The 16,865-nt window shown below is 57.3% G+C and overlaps 1 protein-coding gene across 1 annotated transcript; it reads left to right on the top strand.

Moving 5' to 3' along the window:
• Positions 1 to 11,280: 11,280 nt before the first annotated feature.
• PITX1 (paired like homeodomain 1) lies at positions 11,281 to 16,763 on the top strand. The gene is made up of 3 exons (XM_042905884.1): positions 11,281 to 11,583; positions 13,928 to 14,160; positions 16,197 to 16,763. Exons 1-3 carry the CDS (start codon positions 11,418 to 11,420, stop codon positions 16,737 to 16,739), a joined length of 942 nt encoding a protein of 313 aa, XP_042761818.1. The 5' UTR covers positions 11,281 to 11,417; the 3' UTR covers positions 16,740 to 16,763.
• The last annotated feature ends 102 nt before the right edge of the window (positions 16,764 to 16,865 follow it).

Raw genomic sequence — 16,865 nt, 5'->3', positions numbered from 1 at the left:
CTCCTGCTACCCCACAGCTCAGTGGGAGGGTCACTTCCTCCAGAAAAAATCTGCTGTGATCCCTGGGTTAGGTTTGCTGCCCCTGTTCGGGCTCCGAAGGCTCCTAACCTGCCCTACTTGTAGGATACTTCTTAGGATTGGATCATCTTTAGATCCAGTGCCTCATGAAGGATTGCACTGGCACTGTCCATTACCCCTGTGTCCCTCAGTGCCAGGACATAGGGCAGTGCTTAAATACTGTCTGTTGAAGGAAGGAATGAACTATGGCCCCCACTGTCCTCATCTATGAAATGGGTGAATACCACCTCCCAGGATAAAGAAAATGAACCATGTACTGTGCCTGGCAAATCAAGGGCTCATAAAGACAGAGGCCCTGGTGTCCTGGGCAGATTCTAAGGGCAGGAATCCAGGCAGCCATTACCCACCAGTTTCCTTTGCTACAGAAGAGCCTCACCTCCAGGAGCAAAGGCCTGGGCTGGGCATAGAATCCCTCCCCAAGACTCCAGGGCACCTCATCGATCAGAGGTGCCTGCCAGACCAGCACTCCCCTTCTGAGCACTACTTATTTAGAATTTACAGAGAAGGGAAAACACAAAGTACTTCAAAGCACTCTACAAAGGAGAAGGGCCATGAAGCCCTGGGCACCCAGTAGGGAAGGGACTCCCTTAGCTGGCCCTGAACTGACACCAGCACGTACACAAGGGCCTCCCTATACCTCACAGCCCAGCGAGGTAGGAACTCAGTATCCCCCACAGAAAGGCTGAGAAAGTGCGACTCACAATGCTAAGGGGCAGAACTGGGATTCCCAGGCTGACTCTAAATGAGCCTTGAGTGCCAGGAAGAATCTAGGCCAGACATGAACACGCAGAATATCTCGAGTCCCCAAGTTCTTTCCTGCTTGGCCCTGGTAGTGAAACTGGAATGGGGGGGGGCATAGTTTGGAGTGAGGCATTAGAGGTACAGGTCCCCAAACCACCCTCCCCACCCTGCACAAACACACACTCCCGTCTCCCCTCGGAGCAGTCAGCCTGCGGAGCCCAGGGACAGTTGCTCTGCAGCAACCAGTTCTTTGCACCCAGGGTTGCCCAGCTGAGGGGGAACAGCCCCACAACACTGAGAAACATCAATATTTCATGGGCAGCTCCTCCTGGCCTCCAATCATGTTTTCAATTGTCATGAAACAATTCAGAATTTCCAACTCAGGGCTAATAGGCTGCCATCAGCCAGTCAGCCAAAGCAGGCAGGGGTAATTATTTTAAAAGCTTCCGACAGTGCTGTGCCCTGAGCTGGCTCCCCAGATCGTCTGTCTGCAGTAGTGGCTGCGCCCCTTCAGGCCCTGGGCACCCTGTCTCCCCGTGCAGCAAGCAGACATCTGGAGGGCTGCCGAGGCCCCAACCACAAAGCCTGTGAGGATGGGACGGACAGACCAGGCCTGCAGAGGGTGATGTGAGGGGTCTAAGGGAAGGCTCCAGGCAGGCAGGGGTCATAACTTCTCACTCACCTTTACAGCTCTCAGGCCAAACCGTGGCCTCCTGTGCCATGGTAGATGGATGGACTGACAGACACGTAAAAGGATGGACAGAGTGGCTGAGTGACGATGCCGAATTAATCTGCTCTTATCTCATCTCATACCTATCCTCCACTCTCCAAGCTCAGTGATCTTTGTAAAATATAAATCTGACCAGATCTCCCGCTGTTTAAACCTGCCGTCTGTTCCTCTTTGCCTTCGGGATAGCGTCCCACCCTCTTAGCAAGGATTATGAAGCCCTGCGGTGTCTGGTTCCTACTTAATTCTCCAGCTTCCTCTTCCTCCATTCAATGCCTTCCCACTTTAGTGCTGTTCCAGTGAGAAATGGGGAGTGGAAAAACTGTTCCAGGCAATCTCAAGGCCTGTATGTCACTCAAGGCCCTTCAACATCAGGCTATAGTTTTCCTTTCCAGCACTGTGCTCCAAACATGGTTATGGGTTGGTATGTCTGCCTCCTTGGCTCAGCCCAAACAAGCAGGAGCCATTCATCTCTGTACCTCTGCAATCACAGGCACAGAATACTTGCTCTCTAAACTTGCTGACCTGATAGAAGCCAGTCCAGGAAGGTCCCAAGGTCAGGGCTCTTTCCACTACTCCATGCAGATGCCGGGAGGTCTGCAATGAAAGAAAATACTTAAGATGTCCCAATGGTTTCTATTTTTGCTTTGGCTGCCAGGATGCTCAGAGTACAATATAATTATGTTCAAATAAATCAATATCATACCTAAACGTAGGGGTTCCCCTCTATCTTACCTGATTGTAGGGATTCCTCTCTGCCTTTGGAGCCTCTAATTCTCTCCTCACAGATGAAAAAGAGTATAAATAGGTCCCTCCTTTGCTCTGCATATCCATCCTTATATAAGGGTCAATAGACTCTAAGCTCCCCCTCAGACTTTCTGGTAGCCCTCCAACTCTTTCTACAGATGAGTGCAGGAACAATCCTGACGGACTTCAAACTCTCCCAACAGAACCAATGCCTCCCTATCACATTGCAGTGGACACCCTACCAACACCACGAGCACCCCTCTGAGAACCTTCACAGGGCAGGGACTTCTTTGAAAACCAACCCATTCCCTGCCACAAGGAGCTCAGAGAACTTGTTCCAGGACAGCAGCCAGTATTCTTGGGGTAGAGTGGTGAGTATTCCTTAAAACGGTGGAGCTCCCCCTCCCACCCTCCTGGGGTGGAGACTGTGACCCTAGCCTGGCCAACCACAGCCTTGAGCCACTCTACCCCACAAAGTAATTGGTTCAGCTGTGGGCATGTGAGCTGCATCCAGCCAATCAGCACAATCAAATCCCTTTGCCCACCCTAGGGAGGGTCCTATGCTTGGCAAGAGAGACTCAGCCCTGCTCTTAAGGAGCTTAGGACCCTGGTAGGGGCAACAGGTTTTAATCAAGCATTACACAAATGTTGATACCAATACTATTGCAATAAGAGCAATAAAGAGAAAGGACACTCTCCCTACTTTTCCTGGATATTAAGATAATAAACTGCTTGAAGAATATGTATCCCTTTCTGCATAAATGGGGCTGAAGACATTTGCCCATTGTGTTTAACATGAACCCGTGTGACAAATTCATGTCAGAGTTTCATGCTATGGAAAAAACTTTTGTTTAGAGGAAGTATATCAGTTTGGAAGGAAAAACAAAGCAAATGCACCAGCAGTTCTGCTGATCTTTTTTGGGTAGGTACCAGGAAAGCTCAAAGCGAACGTGATACTCAGGTACAAGGACTGTGTAAGTACTATAAGAACAGAAGTAATTCTGTTCTCCCTTGATCCAGCTCCAACCTTCCTCTCTCTGACTGCCTGATCCCTCTGCCTCCAAAGTGGAAAGTATGTGCCCCCAAGATGTTACAACCTAAAGGGAAATTGTGGAAAATTCTTTGTGGAGAAAGTGAAAATAAGATCATAACAAAAGGGTTTCACCCCACCCCAGTTCACCAAGAACTTTGAGGACTTCAGGCCCCGGTCCCGCCCCATTTACCTGCCTAGTTTCCCTGGTCTGAGACTTCCTAGATGGCAAGCGGGGTATGAGGGGCAGGTCTACTAAATCAGAGAAGGAGCCTTCTTCTGCCTGACTGAAACAACAAGACCGCAAAGAAGGAAACAAAAATGAGCAAAGCATCTTAAGGAGAAAAGCAACATGCCAGGTTTCACCATGAACATCCAGCCCAGCTGCCCATCCCCACACAGGGCGACAGTCCTCCCCATCATCTCACAGATTGCTCAATGAAATGAAAACGCTTCTTATTCCCACTTCACAGGTAAGAAAGCTGAAGCTAGAAGAGGTTATATCATTTGCCCAAGGCCACATGACTGGTAAAAGATGCAGACAAGATTCCTCCTCTGGCCCTCAGGTCGCAGGGGCAGCTCTATGGTACCACAGGGTCTGCCTGGAAACAAGGGCATACGGAGAATCACACTCGTGCGCCCAGTGGTTGCTGGAGAAGAAAACCTGGAAAACAGCTGATGTGCAGGGGTAAGAAGGTCTGAAATCCCAGGGCAGGTGCCAGAGTGTAAGCGCCCCTCCCACCCCTGCCCACCCAGCTAGGTGACTGTTGCACCCTCCATGCAGAGTAAAGGCCCGGCAGTTGCATTTATGGCCACGATGCAGGGACACCTTGGGTGTGTGGGGAGGCTGCCTGAGACAAGGTGGGAAGTGTCTCCGCTTAGCAGCCTCTGGGGCCAAATCTGCCAGCAAACCAGTTTCACACATAAAACAGCCAATATCGTGGCAGTGGAGAAGCAGAAGCTAGAATTCCCAAAGTCCATCGTCCAAGCTGGGAGACTGCATTTCTGCCAGGCCACCCCCAGGTCATGGTCTGAAATCCTGCACACAGGGGACTTAGCTCTTAACCCTTATGACCCTGTGTGCACCAGAACCATACACAGCCACCAGAGAGGTATTCCTTCTGTTGACAGTCGAGGGGAGACTTGGAATCCCCAAACAGCAAGACAGGGCACAGAGGCTACTTCTCGGGGCCTGAGCGTGAGGCATCTGCGAGCTTGGGTCGGGTAGGCTTTGGGAGTTGGGAAGGGTTCCTGTCTCTGCATTTCCCTGACCAGGTGGCCCTGGAGATTGCGGGCAAGCAGAGCGTCAGAGCAAGCGGGCACGGGGCCGTGGCCTCTCCGGCGGCAGCTGTTGGCTAGAACCAGGCAGGGAGGCGCCGCCGATGACGGCACCTCATGAAACATAGATGCGGGCCGCCGCACTGCCATCTCCCGGCACCTTGAGCCAAGGCGGCAGCGCCAGAGCCTGGTGGCCGTCTACAGACAGGCTCAGTGACTCCTGTCCCCGGGGTGGTTGCCTGATGTACTGACCCGCCCGACCCCCTGTCCCTACCACCACGGCCTGGCAGCAGCAGGCTCAGACCAGGGGCTTGGGAAAGGCAGGAGCCTGGTCGGCCAATTGGTTTCCCCACAAGGCTTTGTGAGGGGTTATCTGTCCGTGGGCAACACGGGTGGGACCCAGTTCCCGTTAGTCCTGTCCATCTCCCCTGAAAAGGCGAACGGGGCCATATGGATGGAGTCTTCCCCTGTGCAAGGGCCGAACAGGGCTATCGCTGGAGGGTGTGCAGGCGAGGGGCTGAACAAGTGGCCGCAGAACTGTCTGTGCTCCATAGGGTTGGTCTACTCTTTGCTCATCAGCCCAGCCCCCGGAGGAGGAGAAGTGGGGAGGGGTGGGGGGTGGGGGGGGTATCCTCCAAGCAGGGCAGGGGTCAGCGTTTGCCCCTCCCCAGAAACTCTGGGGTCTGTCCTCAAACCTCCTTGGCTGCCAAAATCTGCGCTGCGGACATTCCCTGCCAAAATGCAAGACCAGCTTCCTCCCGAAGGCTGAGCAGAAAGGGGAAAGGTCGAATCTTAAAACTGGCGTCAGGCAGGACGGGGGGAAACTCCGACCAGGGCCCGTCTAAGCCGAGGTCGGGCTGGACCCCTCGTGTGCCAGGTGGGAAAGAGCGCAGAGGCCAGGCCGGTACCCTCAGCGGCTTCGTCCGCATGCGGCCAGGTCCCCCTTCCGCGCTAGCAGTCCCGGGGCGCGCTCCCCGGCCTCGGACCCCGGCGGCGAGCCGCGCGGACCCCTGCCTGCGACCCGAGGGAGGCCCGGACCCCTAGCCGGCAGGACTGCGCGCCGCCCCTCCCCGTTGGTCCAGGCGAGCGCCTCGCTTCCCCTCCCCCCTTCCCGCCTCCCCGGCCCGTGTCCCCGCCTTCCCCGCGGGCGACGGGCGGCGGCGGCGGCGGTGGCGGGAGGAGCGGGCCGGGCCGAGGCAGCCCCGACCTTGCGCGCTGCGATGTAGCGAACCAGCGAGGACCGAAGCTGCGCGCACAGCCGGAGACACAGCTGGAACCAGGGCCCCAGCCGAAGTCGAAACCTCAGTCAGAGTCCGTGGCGAGCGAGCCCGGAGCCGACGAGCCGAGTACGCAGCGCAACCCGCGTGGGGTAAGAGTCACTGGGCTAGGAGCGCTGGGTCTCCGCGGTGTTGGGGCGCAGGGAGGCGGTGGCGGATTCCGCACTGTTTGCTCCAGGCGTTTGTGAGGTCCAGCCGGTGGCGCGCAACTGAGCGCATCCCGGGAAAGGCCAGGCGCCATCGAGGCAGCACGAGGAGCTCGTTCCTGCGCCCAGCGCGCAGTCCCAGCTGCCGTCGCCAGGCGCTACCTTGCCTACCTGGTGAGCCCACCCCACGCTTCGGCCCCGGGCACCCCAAGAGGGCAGCAGCCCCGGGGACGCGAGTCCCAGCCCTGCGAAGGGCATAGCTCCCCACGCCCTTCGCAACCTTTCGTGGCGGCGCAGGTCGCTGGGGAACTCCAGGACACTGGGCAGCCGAAAGGGCCGCCCGCTGTCCCGGCTGCGCCCCGGAATGGGGGCCCCAGAACGAGCGAAAGCGCGGGCCCCTCTGCACGCCCGGGGACTGCAGCTGCAGCTTCGTGTCAAGAGGGTATTTTTTCTAAACAATACCGCTTCATTCGTTCGTTCGTTGGTTCCTTCGGGCAGCTATGCCGCAGAAAAGCAAAAGACATCGGCCGGAGCCCCGGCTCTCTTCGCCGAGGACCCCGACGTTTCGCCGCCCGTGCTCGGAGGCGCCCCCAGCCCACGGCGGCCTGCCCTCGCCCGCACGGGTCGGGCTTTTCCTTACCCAGAGAGGAACCCCAAATGCTCTTCGCAAAATCCAATAAAGACATTCCCGCGGCTTCTCCGGGGTTTGATTGTTGACGCAGGCTTCCCGGGCACACAGCCGCTTCTCTAGAACCGGGTCTCGGAATTCTGAAATTGACCAGCCTCCCAAATCTGAGCCGTTTCGGCGGTAGTAAAGCGATGGCCCCGAGACCGGAATCGCAGAAAAGGGAACCCGAGGCTGGAATCCTGGTTCCAAGGTTTCCCGATTTAGGAATTCCCTGAATCTAAAAATATTTGAGCCCACTTTACTGAGAAACTAAGGCTTGGGTGTCCCGTTGGCACCCCAGGGGCCTCTGACAGCGATCCAGGCTAGAGCAAGGCCAGGTTGCTGTCCACTTGGCCAAAGACACGGTTCTAGAGCAGCAGGGGCGACACGGGAGGGGGCTTGCTGGCTCCCTCCCCTTTCTTCAGCTCTGCTCGGAAAAGGAAAAGACGTGGACGGGGGGCATGGAGACCTGGCTGCCAGGACTCAAGAAGGTAGAGACAGAATTTGTTGCTCTTCCAGCCAGGTTCAGAGTGTGCTTTTCTCGGAAAAGCCACTCCTGGGAAGCTGTGGTAACAGCATAAGCTGACCCTAGGCTCCCCCCGTTGTGTGACCAGTCTCTGCCACTTGCCCAGCCTTCTCTTCTCCTCCGCTCAGCTATTCTCAGGAAGCAGAGAACGACCAGTGAGCGGACTCGGGTGAGCCATGAGGCCAGCCCTGCCAGCTGCTGACAAAGTTCTGAGTTGCATGCTCCCTGAAGCACCCCACTCGGCCATCCTGCCTGAGTACATCCCAGGTCTCCCACCAGGACAGGCTGGGGAACCCCAAATAACAGGAAGGCTGAGGCTGGGGTCCTTGGAAGCCTAAGGAATCCGGTGAGATGGTTCCCAGCCCCTACCTGAGCACCCCTTTCCCCCCTCACCCAGTAATTGCTTATATTCAAAGAAGCAAGAGCTTTTATTGGAGGGGGGGAGTAAAACAGACAGAAGGAGGTAGGTGGTCCCAGATGCACTTCCAAAACTGGGTTTTCTAGTTTGAACTTCTCCACGGCCTAAGAGGCTTAGGGTTGGAATGTCCCAGAGAGTCATGGATGGCCTCGAGGGCAAGCCACGGCACATTCCTTCCCTTTTCCTAAAATCCCTTGATTCTGGTGCAGAGATTAGGGCAGCGTACCCCCATATAAGTGCGTGGAAGGATGCCCCCCATGAGGACCCTCCAACCACTCTTCCCAAATAAAACTACTAACCCGTTCTTGGGCACAGAATCTGTTTTGAGCGAGCCCAGCCTTAGGAAAGGTCCCTATGGTGACTACTTCAAACCCTACAACAGGCCAGACGCCTCCACTCAACCCAGCCAGGACTCTAAGCCTCCAAATTTCCTGAAAGTCACAGAATCATTGCTAGCTCCGCATGGCCCAAAGGGATAGGGAATAGGACACCTGGTTCCAGCCCCAGTAAGCCCCTTCCCTCCTCTCCTCGCGTCCCCATCGTCAAGTGAGCTGCAAGTTGAAGCAGCAAGTAGGGATTGCCCAGTCTGTGTCAGACATGGAAACTGGGCACAGTGCAGGTGGAGCCTTGCTCAAGGTCACACAGCAAAGCTGGGAGAACATTGAACCCCTGCTCTTACTCCCGCAAGGGAGCTGCCTGCTGTCCCGTGTATGTGATGTATCTGTGAGTGTGAAGAAAGACCCTTCCCTGCCGGGGATAGTGGCCAGTAGAGGGTGAGGCTGGGGAAGAAGAAAGTGCCCAGGTCCTTTCTCCAGCCAACACCCTATCCGGCCAGCATCCTCATCGGCTCCTCTCATTCAGCCATTCCCTGGGCCCAGCAGAACAGACTCCCCCGGGCAGTCCCTACTAGTCACAGTCTCTCTCTGGGGCCCAGGGCCTCTGGGGATTTGGGGCTTCACCCACAATAGTCTGAAGGCCTTTCCATCCACATAGCAGGCATCAAGATTTCCAAATATAGGGACTAATGTGACTGTCCAAAACACTGCCAGAGGCTTGGGTCCAGAGGAGCACACAGCAGGTGCTCAATAACTACATTAAATGCAATAGTGAGGGATCCAAGCCCCTCAGACTGAACAGCTAGAGCTACAGAGTCACAAAACAGTCCCCATCTATGAAAATCCTGACTCTTTACACTCCGTGGATAGTGAAAAGCAGTGGCCCTCAGCCTCTGAACACCTCTGAACAATAAAGGCAGAACATTTATTCCAGGTCCCCACCCAGAAGAACACTATACTTCCCACATTGGCGGGCTGAGAACAAACCTCCTGTCCCCTACCAGCCCAATCTGGTTCCGAGCAGTGTTCTGGGACCCAGAGCCTGGCTGTGTGTGCACGATGTGCAGGGAGCATGTGTGCATATGTGTGAACAGCACACACCTAGGTGGGTACGCACTACATGTGTGTATGTGCCTGCTCCAGTGTCCTGTCTGTACCCAGGCAGGCTGGGTCGCAAAAAGAGGTACCTGCTGCTGCAGGAGACTCAGCCAAGAAATACGGTAAAAGTTGAGGCTGAGGGCAAATGTTGGACAACCATACTTCCCACGTCCCCCTCCTGCCACCCTTCCCCCACCTACACACACCCAAGATTATTTTCATCCTGGGGAGCTCAACTTCGAGAAACTCCCCTTTGGGAGGAAAGGGCAAGAGTCGCTGAGCCTCCCCAACTCAAACCCGTGGGATACATCCTCCCTCTGGCCTCAGCCCCAGCCCCTGCTCCTATAGTCACAGGCACCCAGTGAGGCTGTGCCAGATCCCAAGGAGCTGTGCTTTCTCCCAGCTCCCAGAGCTGGGGGCCTGGGGCTGACACTCAGGGAGTGAGAGGCAGGCCTGTTTCCACCCTGTACCCACCGCATCCCTGCAGTCCTCACCAAAGAACTCAGCCTGAGGCTGTGGATCTCCTGATGAGGAGCCAGGGTGAGGGATGGAAGGCAGTGCTTGCAGAACATCCCAGATCCTCAGCCTGCACAGTCCCAAGCAGAGACTCCCAGGAGAGATGGGGAGTGCAACAGGCCCTGGGGTGAGGTGCTGGGTCTGGAGTGTAGGGCAGTGCTTCTCCCCCAGGTGCTGTCCTACCCAGCGCTGCTCCCATCTGGGAGCTGGTCCGCAGGTGAGGAGCAGAGGGCAGCATGGGGTCCAGCTCTGGCCAGAGGAACAGGTCAGGGTCGCACCCTACCACCCCATCTGCCGTCTATTTGCTCAAGACTGCAGTCTCAGAGCCGGCTAACAATTGCTGAGCAAAATCCTTCAACAAACTTCACTGAAGTAGGAGGGGATCATTCTGAAGGGTAGGAGGGGAACTTCTTTGCCTGCACCCATGGAGGCCCCAGTGGCGCTGCAGCTTAGCTACCACCGTACCAGGGAGAGACTTGAAGGCAGAAGGCTTCCGGGACTGCCGGCCCAGGGTTGGGAAACGGCAGGCACCTGGCCTAGGCCAGGTGTCTGCAGCTCTGGGAAGCCAATGCAGAGGCCGCAGATCGCTGCAAACCTGCCCTGAAGGTGGCAGAAGCCAACCCCCTGGCTGCCAAGGCTTGGGCCTGGCTGATTTGGCCGGACTGGCGCAAAACAAGGGGAGAGCGCCCCACAGGAGAGGCTGTGGGCCTGGCGGGGCTCTTGGGGTCTCCTGCTGCACTCGCCAGAGGCCTGGAGCCAACAGAAACGTTTCGTCTGATTAGAAGCCATCAGTTCTATCCCAATCCCGGAAAATTGACTGCGGTGCAGAGGGGGAGGCCTGAGAAGCAGCCTTGGAGGACAGGGTCCAAGCTAATTAGCAGGCAGCATCCGGGGGCCCATTAGAACGCAGGCTGCTGTCACTCAGCCGGGCTCAGGTCCCGGGAGAAGAGGCCGAGGAAGGAGGGGCCGGCGGCCCCTAGACGAGGACGCCTCTGGGAGCTGCCGGAACGGGCCCCGGGCTCTGCCCCCGCCCTGGCGCTGGCTCGGAGGCGCCCGCTCGGTGTGATCCTGCTCCGAGAACATTCTCTCATCCTGGGCTGTTCTCGCCAGGGGCTGGGGACTTCGAGGCGGCCCAGACAGGAGTCGATTCTGAACAAAACAAGTCATTTGGGGCTTGAGGTGGGCACGAGCCGCGCGGGACTTGGAGGCCAGATGCGTTTCTTTTGTGCGGCCGAGGGAGAAGTCGGTGCGTCAACGGAGAAGGAGGGAGCGGCGCGGCGAGGCCGCGGGGGGGGGAGGGGGCGGGGAGGCGGCGGGAAGGTGGCTGCGGAGGGGGAGGGCACGGGCGAGGGAGGGCGGGCGGCTCGGGGCTGGATTCCGCCCGCGCTCCCTCGCTCGCTGGCTCCCTCCCTCCCCAGCCCCCTCCCACCCAGGCCCACCCCACCCACCACCCCTGGCGCAGGGACTGCTGGAACCTGGCGGTGCGCACTGTCGCTTTAAGACAGCCTCTGCCGGCGCCGTCCGGAGCCTTAGAAACCGGCCCCGGATCGGGAGCCGGAGCCGGGGCCGGGCGGGCGGCTGAGGCCCGAGCGGCGGGAGCGCAGCGCGGAACGCGAAGCCGGGTATCCGGTCGCGAGAAACCGCTGCCGCTGCCGCCCGCCTGGCCCCGCAGCCCCGGGCAGTCCATGGGGCGGGCGCGGCGTCGTTCCGGGCGTGGGCAGCCCTGGGGGGCAGCCGCTTAGGCGCTGTGCTCTTGTCCCCGCAGGTCGCAGCCAGGGCGGCCGGGCGCGTCCGGCCCCGGCCCCTGGAGCGCCCGCCGCGGTCCCCGCCTCCATGGACGCCTTCAAGGGGGGCATGAGCCTGGAGCGGCTGCCGGAGGGACTCCGGCCGCCGCCGCCGCCGCACGACATGGGGCCTGCCTTCCACCTGGCGCGCGCCGCCGACCCCCGCGAGCCGCTCGAGAACTCTGCCAGCGAGTCGTCCGACACGGAGCTGCCAGGTAAGCGCTGCTCCCCGCGAGGCGCGCACGGAGCCGAGCCGGGCGCACGGAGCGGGGAGCAGGGCCTGGCCCCCGCGCCGCGCCGTCAGTCTCCCTCTACGCTCCAGGGGCGTCACGACCATTTCTTTCCCCGTTCTCGATCTGGGGGGGGGGGGGGTGTACGCGGAAATTTACACGCTTTATAAATCGAAATTCAGTGCTTTACTTCTACCCGGTCCCCACGCGCCAAGAGACCGGCAGATGCTCGAACCTACAACGGGAGGGAAGGTCGAACTGACAGCCCCTCTGGATCCGCAGCAAACAGAACGGGGAAAAAATTCGGTTTGCGCAACTGGGTGCCCATGGGCCTCTCAGACCGCAGGAGAGGAGTCCCTCGAGACTGGAATGGGGCGGCGGGCGACAGAAAGTGCCCAGAGAGACAGAGATGGGACAGACACCCCGACAGGCAGTGGGCGACGATCGAGAGGGAGAAATCGAAGAGAATGGGTGGCGGGAAAAGTCAGAAAAACACACTGGGAGGCGGGGGGTGGGGGGGGGACAACTTCAAGTAAATAGAAGACACAGGACAGCGAGGGCGAGCGGGCCGAGGGGCTCGGCCCGGCTCGGAGTAGGACCCCCTTATCGAGGGAGCCGGGCCCCACGTGGGCCGCGGGACGCGGCAGCCGCCAGGCCGCCCAGCCAGGGCCCCGACTCGGCTCGGGCAAGTCTCCCTCCGCGCTGCCTTTTTGTCCGAGCTCAAGCTTTTTACCCCCCCGGGCTGGCCGCGAGCTGGGCCGGCGGGTGGGCGGTGCGGGCAGTGGCGCTACTAATCCTCGGCCGGTCCCGGCCTCCAGGGTCTCCTTTTGGCTCCCGGGCTCGGCGTCCTAACTCGGCGCTGCCGCAGAGCTCTCTGCTTCCCGGGCCGTGGGCGCCTCTGCTGTGTTCGTTTCTTAATCCACCGCTGAGTGTTTCTCTACACGTTTTTAATCTCTATTTATTTCTGTTTTGCATCCCTAAGTGACTTTCTCTGAGAGGTTCTGTTTGCTTGACTTAAAAACAATCAACGCTGGATTGTACTTTTGTTTTCAAAAGTTTTAAGCGTGGCCTTTGGTTGGTTTTTACTTTTAAAATCCAGAGAAATATAAAGTTATAGATTGCTTTTTAAAACCAAATCTTTGTGGATATATTTAACATTTTGACCGTATTTTTCAATATAGAAAGAATCACTACACTAGGCATATTTCTCTGGAATTTAAAATAGCTACATGCAACATTATTCTTGGGGAGATTTTTAAAAGTCAATCCAAAATGGCGCGTTTCTACAGGATTTTTTCAAAATCCATTTGCAGTGGTGTTATTTTGGTAATTTCAGTTACCTAACTATAGTGTTGTATTTTCCTGGGATTTAAAAATTATCTCTAGAAGGGGATTATTGGGAAGGGGTTAAAAAATCTATCTACAACAGTACAGTAAGTTGGTGGTGGTGGTTTTTTTTTAATCTCAGAGAAATAAATGCCTGTGTCTGCCTGGAGTTTATACACATGCAGCACTGTATTTAGTTAAGGGTGTGTTTGCATGGAGGTATTTGGCTTCTTAATTTGCATTTGCCCTGTGTCCCTATCTGCCTATTTTTAAGAGTTTGTGACCCTTTCTATGGTGTTAGGCACAGAATTGAGTTTATCTGGGCTTCTGTGTTTTGTTTTCATTTTTTTGTTGTTCGTTTGTTTCAACGTGTCTATGATTGAATATATTTTGTGTAGCTTGAAAGAGAGAGAGGCTAGAGCCCCAGGTCACCTAGACAGAGTCTGTCGGTCTGGGCTGCTGCCTGAGGGATTTTCTGGGCCTTGGGACTTGAGGCCTGGAGCTAAGGCCGAGAACACAGCTGTGTTGTGCCTGCCCAGTGTGGCTCCCACACAGCCCTGGGGAGAAGAAAGTGCAGGGGCTGCAGGCCACAGCCTGGTTCGTGCTCCATGGACACACTACCTTTGGGCTAGAAAGATGTGATCCTAGTTCAGGAAAGCAGAGACCCCCAGATTTAGACGCCCAAGAGCCCTCAAATTGTCATATATTTGCGGGTGACATAAGCAGTAAGGCTTAAGCCTGAGCCCAGCCACAAGAGCAGGCCCAGCCCGGCAGGAACCTAGGCCTGTGCCTCTCATTCCCGGGCTCTTCTCTGGGGCACGGCTGACCAAAGGTGACTACCGACGATCAGGCGCCCAGAGGGCTCTTTCCAATAGGGACAATCCTAGGGCCCCTGGCGGGAGGGAGGGCCGCCAGCGCTGATGGCAGGCGCTTCGGTGGAGCCGGGACGGGGTGCAAAAGGGCAGAAGCCCAAGGTGACCGGGGCCTGTCCTGCCCGATTCAGAGAAGGAGCGCAGCGGGGAAGTCAAGGGGCCGGAGGACAGCGGTGCAGGAGGCGCAGGCTGCGGTGGTGCGGAAGACCCGGCCAAGAAAAAGAAGCAGCGGCGGCAGCGCACGCACTTCACAAGCCAGCAGTTGCAAGAGCTGGAGGCCACGTTCCAGAGGAACCGCTACCCCGACATGAGCATGCGGGAGGAGATCGCTGTGTGGACCAACCTCACCGAGCCTCGCGTGAGGGTGAGCGCAGGGTGCGCGTCTGAGGGGACCTGCGAGAAGGGCTGCTGGCTACCTCTGCCGCGGTCCTAAGTCCTCGAAAGCTTTAAACCCGCGCTCAGACTTTGTCTCTTTGGCACCACTCAGACCTGCTCCCTCCCTCCACCGGAGAGGATTCCACTTTAGGCCCCCGCTGCTGCTAAGCCCGTTGGTGATTAGTGACCCTGGCTGCTGCCCGCCTCGAGTCCTACCTGACCCTCGGGCTCTCCTGCAGCCTCACCCCAAGATCCGTGGCCCCAAGGGACATTCCCCTGCCCTGCAGGGCCCAGGGCCCAGGGCCCTCTGGGATGTTACTACCCTACACTGCGCAGAGGGTTCCCCGCCGATGAGGACCTCCGGAGCTGCTGGCGCCTTCCCCTGAAAACGAAAGGGAAAGGCAGATCTTGCCTGGCAACCTGGGAGAGGCCTGAAGGGTACCTATGCTTGGGGGTCTCAACACTTCCTGGGGCGGTGATCCCAACCACAGCCTGCTTCTCCTGAATCTCAGTATAGTCCCCACCTGACTCCTCTCCAGTCATTCAGCCAGTGCCGAGCTCGACCCTTTCCCTCATGCCCTTTCCTGTAGGGCTGGGGTCAGGTGAAGGAGGAGCAGCTCTGGTGCCAGAGTGACCCTCAGGCTGGGTCCCTTTGGAGATGTAAGATCTCTGACCCATGACCACATGATGTCTGCACACTCCCTCTCCTCACCCTTTGGTTCCCAGTAAAAGCAAGAGATTCGATGTTCTCTTGCCAGAGCAGCAAGAGAATCATTTCTTCTGTGGGTGTGCAAATATTTAATCAGATATTGTGAGCAAGTCCCAAGCCAGCCCAGAGTGCTACCTGGCCTACTGACTCCCTCCTATAACCCAAGCTCTCACCCCTCCCATCAGGCTAGCCAGCCCGGTGGGACTCGAGTGAAGACAGCACTCAGTAATCCTGAACTCACTAATCCTGCCTGGGTTTATGGTGGCAGGAGTGGTGTGGGGGTGGAATCAGGCAATGTCAGTGTGGGGGATTGGAAAAGGCTGAGATGCAGGGGACCCACAGCCTAGCTCAGGAAACTCAGCCCAGGGTTGGAGGAGGGCTGAGGAGGGTAGAGGTCATACAGTGGGAGGATAGGTGAGGATGGGCAAGTACCACGAGTTGGGAAAGAAGAGGTTCTTACTAAATTGTGGGAGAAAGTGGAGGGGATATTAGAGAGAAACTAGTGAGAAGTGAACAGAAATTAAATATTTGCAGAGAAACATATTTGGCATATATTTAGGCGGCAGGAGAGAAACATTTAAGGGAGGGCAAAAGGATCAAACATGTGAGGAAAATAAAGAATTGACTATTTAAGAAACAGTAATGGTCAGATATTTGGAAAGACGGGGAAGAAACTTAAATATTTGAGGAAGAATCAAAAGGATCAAAAATGAGGGATAACGGAGAAAATGGACTGGGGGGGGGGAATAGTTCAGATAGCAGGGTGGACCAAATGAAAATAAACGTTTGGAGGAGAAATGGGCATATCAAACATTCCCGATAAAGATGGAAACAGATTATCTGAGGAGTGAAAAATAGAATGAAGAATGAAGGGAGTCGGGAGATCTTATATTTCAGGGAAGAGAAATACCTTTTGTATTCGAGGGAGAAGAAAAAGAATGGAATATTTAGGAGACAGACCGGGACCCGTTTGGAGGAGAAGGCCGGAGATGGACCGGTTGAGAGAGGAAGAAAGCAAACGAATATTTGCTAAAACAAAAGAGGATCGCTCCGGATTAGGAAGAGAAAATAGATTTAACTCGGGGGGAGAGAGGATCTAGATCAGAAAAGGGGAAAGAGGAATGTTTTCTGGGGACAGGAAAGGAACCATTAAGGAGAGGCTTCAGGGGCGGAAATATCGGAGAAAAGAGACGAAATTCGGAGAGAAGGAACCCGGCGGAGGGCTGGGGGGGGGGGGGGGGGCGGTGGAGGGAGAGGAGGTGGAGGGGACTTCCCGCGCTCGGCAGCCCTGACCCTTCTCTTGCCCCCTCCCCCAGGTCTGGTTCAAGAACCGGCGAGCCAAGTGGCGGAAGCGCGAGCGTAACCAGCAGCTGGACCTGTGTAAGGGCGGCTACGTGCCGCAGTTCAGCGGCCTGGTGCAGCCCTACGAGGACGTGTACGCCGCCGGCTACTCCTACAACAACTGGGCCGCCAAGAGCCTGGCGCCAGCGCCGCTCTCCACCAAGAGCTTCACTTTCTTCAACTCCATGAGCCCGCTGTCGTCGCAGTCCATGTTCTCGGCGCCCAGCTCCATCTCCTCCATGACCATGCCGTCGAGCATGGGCCCGGGCGCCGTGCCCGGCATGCCCAACTCGGGCCTCAACAACATCAACAACCTCACCGGCTCCTCGCTTAACTCGGCCATGTCACCGGGCGCCTGCCCGTACGGCACGCCCGCCTCGCCCTACAGCGTCTACCGGGACACGTGCAACTCGAGCCTGGCCAGCCTGCGGCTCAAGTCCAAGCAGCACTCGTCGTTCGGCTACGGCGGGCTGCAGGGCCCGGCCTCGGGCCTCAATGCGTGCCAGTACAACAGCTGACCGCCCCCGCCAGGCCCCGCGGGCCCGCGGCCGGCACGGCGCCGGGGCGGGGGCGGCGCGGAGGACCTCGCCACGCCGCGGCCCCCGCGCCCGCGCAGCCCCCTCCTCCCCACCTCCCCACCTCCG

The sequence above is a fragment of the Panthera leo genome, chromosome A1 (assembly GCF_018350215.1).
Source record: "Panthera leo isolate Ple1 chromosome A1, P.leo_Ple1_pat1.1, whole genome shotgun sequence".
Classification (NCBI taxonomy): Eukaryota; Metazoa; Chordata; class Mammalia; order Carnivora; family Felidae; genus Panthera; species Panthera leo.
Note: the sequence above shows the minus strand (reverse complement) of the source record. Positions and strands in the feature narration are given on the sequence as shown.

Excerpts from the sequence above, each read along its gene's own strand:
- PITX1 (XM_042905884.1), top strand. The coding sequence starts at position 11,418 with ATGGACGCCTTCAAGGGGGGCATGAGCCTGGAGCGGCTGCCGGAGGGA. Across the intron at positions 11,584-13,927 it reads GTCCGACACGGAGCTGCCAG|AGAAGGAGCGCAGCGGGGAA; the intron begins GTAAGCGCTGCT and ends TGCCCGATTCAG. Across the intron at positions 14,161-16,196 it reads TCACCGAGCCTCGCGTGAGG|GTCTGGTTCAAGAACCGGCG; the intron begins GTGAGCGCAGGG and ends CCCCTCCCCCAG.